Source organism: Oryza brachyantha, chromosome 1 (genome assembly GCF_000231095.2).
Source record: "Oryza brachyantha chromosome 1, ObraRS2, whole genome shotgun sequence".
Classification (NCBI taxonomy): domain Eukaryota; kingdom Viridiplantae; phylum Streptophyta; class Magnoliopsida; order Poales; family Poaceae; genus Oryza; species Oryza brachyantha.
In genome coordinates this window covers 16,619,986-16,626,992 of record NC_023163.2, presented here as the reverse complement: position 1 = coordinate 16,626,992, position 7,007 = coordinate 16,619,986, and the positions used below count along the sequence as shown (strand labels likewise).

Here is a 7,007-nt window from a genome sequence, read left to right as displayed (position 1 = left end):
ATCAAATCTATATTAAAAAAAAATTAAATTTTAGCTTATAAACACAACTAAAAGTGACAATAGGCTCCACATTATGCATGTCCTGCAAAGTACTCCCTCCAGTACTTTTATTAAGTCCGGTTGATTTTTGGGTTGACCATTTGTTATATTCAAAAAATTATATAATTATTTTGTTATAATTTTTTATTATAAAGGTTCTTTTAAGACTAGTTTATAATTTCACGTATTTATATTTAAATAAGAGGAATATTGAAAATATATTTAAAAGTTAATAGTGTTAAATAAAACAAGGGAATGTAGTAATAAAAAACTGACCAAATCGTGGTACATCTTGTCTTGGAAAAGAAAACGCTATTGCATCATCTATGTGATGTGTGATGGCATCACTGATGCCACCGATACCTAGGACAAAGGACAAACGACAACAGTAACCATGGTCGTTTATATACATCCACGTCGTCGAATTAATTATTCTACGTGATATCATTAACGAAAAAAATTTAAGATGCATCTCCTCGTTCGCCTGCTGATTGAGTACATACTCTCAAGCTGTATGCAACTTTTTTTTAAAAAAAATTATGTATTAGTTACATCCAATAAATACAAACATAAATAATATATTAAATATTATATAAACAACCAACCACGCATTATATAATTTGTTTAGCGTTTGTGTATACCACATAGACAACAATTTTCTCTCATCCTTCGTGTAAGCTTAGCGTATGATTGCACCGAATACTAATGTATGGGATGATCACGAGTCGACGTTGCTCTGCCGTATGGGCATGCCACAAAGTACTCCATCGCATGTATCTCCCGGGTGTTATGCGCCGCATTGTACTCCACGATACTTAGGGGTGTTTGATTCCCCTCAACTTTTCAGTCCATATCACATCGAATATTTAGACACTAAATAAAAATTAAATAAGATTATTAATAAAACTCACTCCATAATCTAGACTATTTCGCGAGACAAATCTAGTGAGCTTAATTAGTCTATGATTAGTAAATATTATGCTACAGTAAACATTTGATAATCGTGGATTAATTAGACTTAAATATTTATCTAATAAAATGACCTTTATTTATATGATTAGTTTTTATTATCCGTCTATATTTAATACTCCTGATTAACATCAAACATCCTATATCACAAGGACTAAAAGAAGTCCTGGATCCAAACAGCTGCTTAGCAGATACTCCCTCCGTCCCAAAATAAACCAATTTTTCACTTTTTACCTTCAATTTTTGACTCTTGTCTTATTCAAAATTTTTTTGCGATTGATATTTTTGTTTTTATTAGATGATAAATTATGAATAGTATTTTACATGTGACTAAATTTTTTAATTTTTTTAAATAAGACTGATGGTCAAACATTCGACACGGAAACCGGAGAATTCGTGGTTAGAAAGGGAGTATGTCCCCATCTCACCCGGCCCCACCCCCACTGACGCCCGGGGCCCACATGGCGGGGACACCACGCCCCGCCCCCGGGCGCACCCCGACCGCCTCTCTCGGGCATCATCCACGTTATTGCCACTGACCGATCCACTCCCTCCTCGAACGACTCGCCACCTCGCCCACGCGCGCGCGCGGCAGCAGCAGCAGCAGCAATGGCCACCTCCTCTCGAGCACGCGGCAGCGTCGCGCTCGCCGCCATTGTTGTCGTCGTCGTCGTCGGGGGGTCTTTTCTGTTGGGGGTGGCGGAGGCGGCGGGCGCGGGGGAGGTGCGGGCGCTGCTGGACCTCGGGGCGGCGCTGGACCCGACGGGGAGGCTGCTGCCGTCGTGGGCGCCGGGGAGGGACCCGTGCGGCGGCGGTGGAGGAGGGTTCGAGGGCGTGGCGTGCGACGCGTCGGGCGCCGTGGCGAACGTGTCGCTGCAGGGGAAGGGGCTCGCCGGGTCGCTGCCGCCGGCCGTGGCGGGGCTCCGCGGCCTCACGGGGCTGTACCTCCACTACAACAGGCTCACCGGCGCGCTGCCGCGCGAGCTGGCGGGGCTCACCCGGCTCACCGACCTCTACCTCAACGTCAACAACTTCTCCGGCGCCATCCCGCCCGAGATCGGCGCCATGGCCTCCCTGCAAGGTCAGAGCTCCTGCTCTTCTCGGAAGCTTCTTCCTCGCGTCGCCTTGCCTCCATGTGAGGTAGGGGTGGAGCCGTGGACTCCGCACCACCAACGAAGCATCGGATTGTTGCATCGCTTGGACCGATTCGACTTCATCGTTTCCTTTCTTTAGTTTATTTTTTGGGTCTTCTTGGCGTTTGTCCACTCCAAAATGGGCCTCCTTTACCTACCAAAAAAAGGGATTTTCTTGGCAGGATTTTGTCGCCCCAATCATCCAGCGCCGCAACAAGTTCGCGTCTTTCGATTGCAACGTTTCTTGGCCGATACCTATCATTGTTTTGCATTCTGATCTTGCGCTTCTGCGTTTGTCCCTCTTCTTCTGGATACTGTTCGTTCTTGCCCCGCCGCCATGTCCGTCGGTCCTCTGAGTAGTAGTAGTAGTAGTAATTAGCAGTAGCGCAGCTGAATGATTTGTGGAGTGAGCCTGACATGAATCAATGCTGCTGTTGCGCAGTGGTGCAGCTCTGCTACAACCAGCTCACCGGGGGAGTGCCCACGCAGCTGGGGCTCTTGAAGAGGCTCAGCGTGCTGGCGCTGCAGTCCAACCACCTGAACGGCGCCATCCCGGCCAGCCTCGGCGACCTGCCCCAGCTGGTGCGCCTCGACCTCAGCTTCAACAACCTCTTCGGCTCCATCCCCGTCAGGCTGGCGCAGCTGCCCCGCCTCGCCGCCCTCGACGTCAGGAACAACACCCTCACCGGCAGCGTGCCTTCGGGTAATCAATCGATGAATCCCATCATTCAGCAATTGAGGTTGGCTAACTAGTTTTGATTTGTGTTTTTTGCTTCACCAAGAACTGGCGAAGCTGCAGGGTGGATTCCAGTATGCGAACAACACTGATCTGTGCGGCACCGGCCTGCCTGCGCTCCGGCCGTGCACGCCGGCCGACCTCATCAGCCCCGACAGGCCACAGCCATTCAGCGCCGGCATATCGCCGCAGATCACACCGGGGTCCCCCGATGGCCATGGGCGTTGCAGCGGGGCTCGCTGCCCCCCGTCCACAAAGGCGCTCGCCGCCGTCGTTGTCATCGCAGTAATTCTTCTTGCGGTGACCGCGGCTGGTCTCTTCGCGTTCTCTTGGTACCGATGGCGCAAGCAAAGGGTTGCGGGCTCACCGGTGGTTGTGGGTGGCCGGTGCAGTACCGAGGCTGCTGTTAAGGAGTCATTTCGCAAGAGCGTGTCGTCCACGCTTGTGAGCCTTGAGTACTCGAATGGTTGGGATCCATTGGCCGATGGGAGGGGCGGCGCTGGGTTCTCCCAAGAGGTGGCCCAGAATTTCAGGTTCAACATGGAGGATGTCGAGTCCGCGACTCAGTACTTCTCAGAGCTGAACCTTTTGGGGAAGAATGGCAACTTTGCAGCCACATACAGGGGTACATTGCGAGATGGGACATCCGTCGCCGTCAAGCGGCTTGGCAAGACTTGCTGCAAGCAAGAGGAGTCCGAGTTCCTCAAGGGATTGAAGCTGCTTGCCAAGCTGCGGCACGAGAATATTGTTGGCTTGAGGGGTTTCTGCTGCTCCAGAGCGAGAGGGGAGTGCTTCCTCGTCTACGACTTTGTGCCGAACGGGAGTTTGTCGCAGTTCTTGGACATCAATGATGAAGTTGCTCGCAGCAATGGCCGTGTTCTCGAATGGTCCACGAGGATTTCCATTATCAAGGGCATTGCCAAAGGTATAGTGCAGCTATATCCCCTGTCTCTGTCTAATTATCAGTTATTTCTGCTATAGTGGATGGTATGAATGGCCATATCTTTTTTGCATTCACACTGTCCATAAAAGAGCAATGCGTGTATGATGCTTCTAGGCTCTTGGTGCTAGCTAGTTGTCACTTTGTCTAAAAGCATGGTATGCATGCAACACTTGGGTCTATCTTGCAATGTTTGCCTAGTGTGTACAAGTGATGCATGCTACATTGCCACTGCGAGAAAAGTCCAATTTATTGATGCTAGTATTGTGTCTCTGCTGATTACCTGGTTCTTCACGTGTTTTGCGGAAACCCGGCCTGTGATGTGCACCACTGGTCACATTTTGTCTGAGCTGTCTATGCTCTGAAAAACATTGTCTTCTTTAGTTCTGTGTCTACCTTGATCTTGATAAAACCTGGTAGTTTTATCTTGGTAATTGTTCCATAGTTGTTGCAATTTTGTCATTGTGAAAAATTTTAGCAACTTGCAATAAACTGATGTTTTTTTTTCCTTCAGGAATTGAGTACTTGCACAGCAATAGAGCAAACAAGCCCCCTCTTGTTCACCAAAACATATCAGCTGACAAAGTTCTGGTGGACTACACCTACAAGCCTCTGATATCTGGTTCTGGCCTGCATAAGCTCCTTGTCGATGACCTAGTTTTCTCGACACTCAAAGAAAGTGCTGCCATGGGATACCTCGCCCCGGAGTACACTACCATCGGTCGGTTGTCAGAGAAGAGCGATGTTTATGCATTTGGGGTAATTGTATTTCAGATACTTACCGGTAAAAGCAAGAACGCGCAGCTGCCTGTTGAGTCTGATAACATCGAAGATCTCATTGACAGTAACCTAAAAGGATGTTACTCGGCAGTTGAAGCAGCTAAGCTGGCAAAGATTGCATCAGCCTGCACCAGTGAAAATCCAGACCATAGACCTACGATGGAAGAGTTGCTCCAAGAACTGTGCACCTTATGATCATGGGCATCATCCACCTGTAAGTGTCCATGCTGAGCCACATGCCTGACAGTGCCATGAGCTTGTAACCTACCTATCTAGGATCACTAATCACTGATCTTAGAGGCATACCCGAGGTACCAATTAAATGACCTAGGATCCTGAGATCTTGTATCATGCTAATGTTTGTATTAGTGTTATTACCAGTGCCCCGAAAAGCGTGCATCGATTAGCCTGGATGTTCTCCATGTTAGGTGAATGCAGCCATTTGTTTGCTCAGCTCTTGTGACTCCAAAGTGTACCATCAATCAGTACTGTGTACCAGCTTGGATGGATCCTGTGATGGTTCCATCCAGGGAGGAAGAGCCAAGAATCCTGGAATGCATGTGAGGTATACATTGTTGTGTTGCCTTGTTTGTTTGCTCATCAGCTCATGCTTGGGTGCAACCTTGTGATCACACATGTGTACAGGGTGATGAAATCTCACTCAGCCCAGAAAAGTACAAGGTGGTCCTGCTTTTTTTTTTCTTTTTACTTTTTTGGTGCTAACTAGCTGCTAAGAGGCCGGACAAAATATAGACAACAAGCGAGAAAATTATGTGTTATGTATGTACTGGCAGTCAACAACAGTAGCTCCAGAAAACCCAAGGTGAGACTGTAAATTCCAAATCGTACTCATTGGTTATTTATCCTGTTCTTTTTTTCTAATAAAAATGTTTTCACACCTTTTAGTTGGCAATGTAAGTGGTGGTGGCCACAACCTCTTAGGTCCTAGCACGGCTGCTTGTTTGAACAACTTCTGTTAATACAAAGATGAGCAAGTTTTTTGTGTATTCCTTAAAAAAATACACCACAAAAGAAATTAAGGGCTTTTAGTGTGTACATATTGATGTTTCCATGCCAAATTTAAACTTTAACAGGCAAGATTTAATTTTAAATATTAAATATGATTGGAATACTTTTGCAGATAAGATTTGCAAAAATATGAAATATAATTGGAGCATCATACTTTAAATTGTATAACAAAGTATGAGAGAACATCTATTTATCAAGAAACCAATTTGTTGATTTGTTCTATCTATGGTTCACCTTTTTTATTCATTGGATCAACATGTGCATGTCTATTTTTTTTTAAAAAAAAGTGACGCAAACAATCTTCTAACTTTGAACTAATGAAACTATACTTCGATGTAGACACCCAACATATGACAAATAAAAACAGAAACATATCTAAGCTCGTCCAAATAATACAAATATAAGAAAACTAAAAGTTTCAGCTATGCTATACCAAACTTGCAGGATCCAAATATCTGCATTACCGCAGACACATACTGTTCATGTGAGGGGAAGATGAAAAATGACATGAATAGTGCCAGAATACCGTAGATACAGTATTCTTAAGGTACTGTTTGCTCATGTAAAGATTAGTGTAGCAACCAGTCTGAGTCTTCTGTTTTGATCCAACTGTAAAGTGATACCCTAAATATTTCCCCCGTTCTATATTATAAGACTTTCTAGACTTACAAGATTCATATGTATGATAATAAATCTAGATATATATACAAAACACATGCATTGATATATGGATGAATCTAAATAAATCTAAAAAATCTTATAATGTAGAACAGATGGAGTACTGGTTAGTAGTAGCTCTATATAGATCCCAAATCCAAACTTGCAACCTTTGAATTGTGAGCAATATCACTTAGGGCCTGTTTGGGAGCAATCCAACTCTAGAAAATCAACTTCAGAATCAGCAAATCTAGGATTTGCAACTCTAGGATTAGCAAATTTAGGATCCCGAGTACATGTTTGGCAAATTCGTGTATCCAAATCTAGGAAAATGAGAGCTTGGTGAGATTTGACTTTTTTGCCCTTTTACTATAGCAAATACTTATATTGCAGGGATCACGAAGATTGAGGAGATCTATTCTGTCATCCATGGAGGGCCACTGACGACAACGGAAGGGGCGGCGCCCTGGGTTTGGCTGTCAGGGAAGGGGACAGGATACTGTTCATGATGAAAAGTAACGATGGGGAGGTGATTTTTTTTTAAACGAAGGGATACGTGTGTAATGTGTGACATTGGTGGGTAATTACCCCTCAACTCCATATTTAGGTTGATAAGATTGATTTTTGGAGCATCCTTGAGGAGCTCCAGAAAAAACATGGAGTTGGCCTCCAACTTCAGGATTTTTTTAGATTTGAAATTTCTAGAGTTGGATGCGTTTGGCAG

General features: G+C 45.1%; 1 protein-coding gene across 2 annotated transcripts; it reads left to right on the top strand.

The window, feature by feature from the left end:
• The first annotated feature begins 1,549 nt into the window (after positions 1 to 1,549).
• On the top strand, positions 1,550 to 6,970 carry LOC102711214 (LRR receptor-like serine/threonine-protein kinase GSO2). 2 transcript variants are annotated; one of them, XR_005811003.1, is made up of 5 exons: positions 1,550 to 2,089; positions 2,584 to 2,844; positions 2,924 to 3,802; positions 4,332 to 5,420; positions 6,677 to 6,970. XR_005811003.1 is itself a non-coding variant. In XM_006645965.3 (4 exons), the coding sequence occupies exons 1-4, from the start codon at positions 1,618 to 1,620 to the stop codon at positions 4,790 to 4,792; spliced, it is 2,073 nt and encodes a 690-aa protein (XP_006646028.3). In that variant the 5' UTR covers positions 1,550 to 1,617; the 3' UTR covers positions 4,793 to 5,577. The 2 variants fall into 2 exon arrangements, 1 of the variants encoding a protein (XP_006646028.3); XM_006645965.3 differs by lacking the exon at positions 6,677 to 6,970 and having other exon boundaries at positions 4,332 to 5,577.
• Positions 6,971 to 7,007: the final 37 nt, after the last annotated feature.

Coding starts and splice junctions, on each gene's coding strand:
- LOC102711214 (XM_006645965.3), top strand. CDS start 1,618: ATGGCCACCTCCTCTCGAGCACGCGGCAGCGTCGCGCTCGCCGCCATT. Junction 2,090..2,583: donor CGCCATGGCCTCCCTGCAAG/GTCAGAGCTCCT, acceptor GCTGTTGCGCAG/TGGTGCAGCTCTGCTACAAC. Junction 2,845..2,923: donor CACCGGCAGCGTGCCTTCGG/GTAATCAATCGA, acceptor TGCTTCACCAAG/AACTGGCGAAGCTGCAGGGT.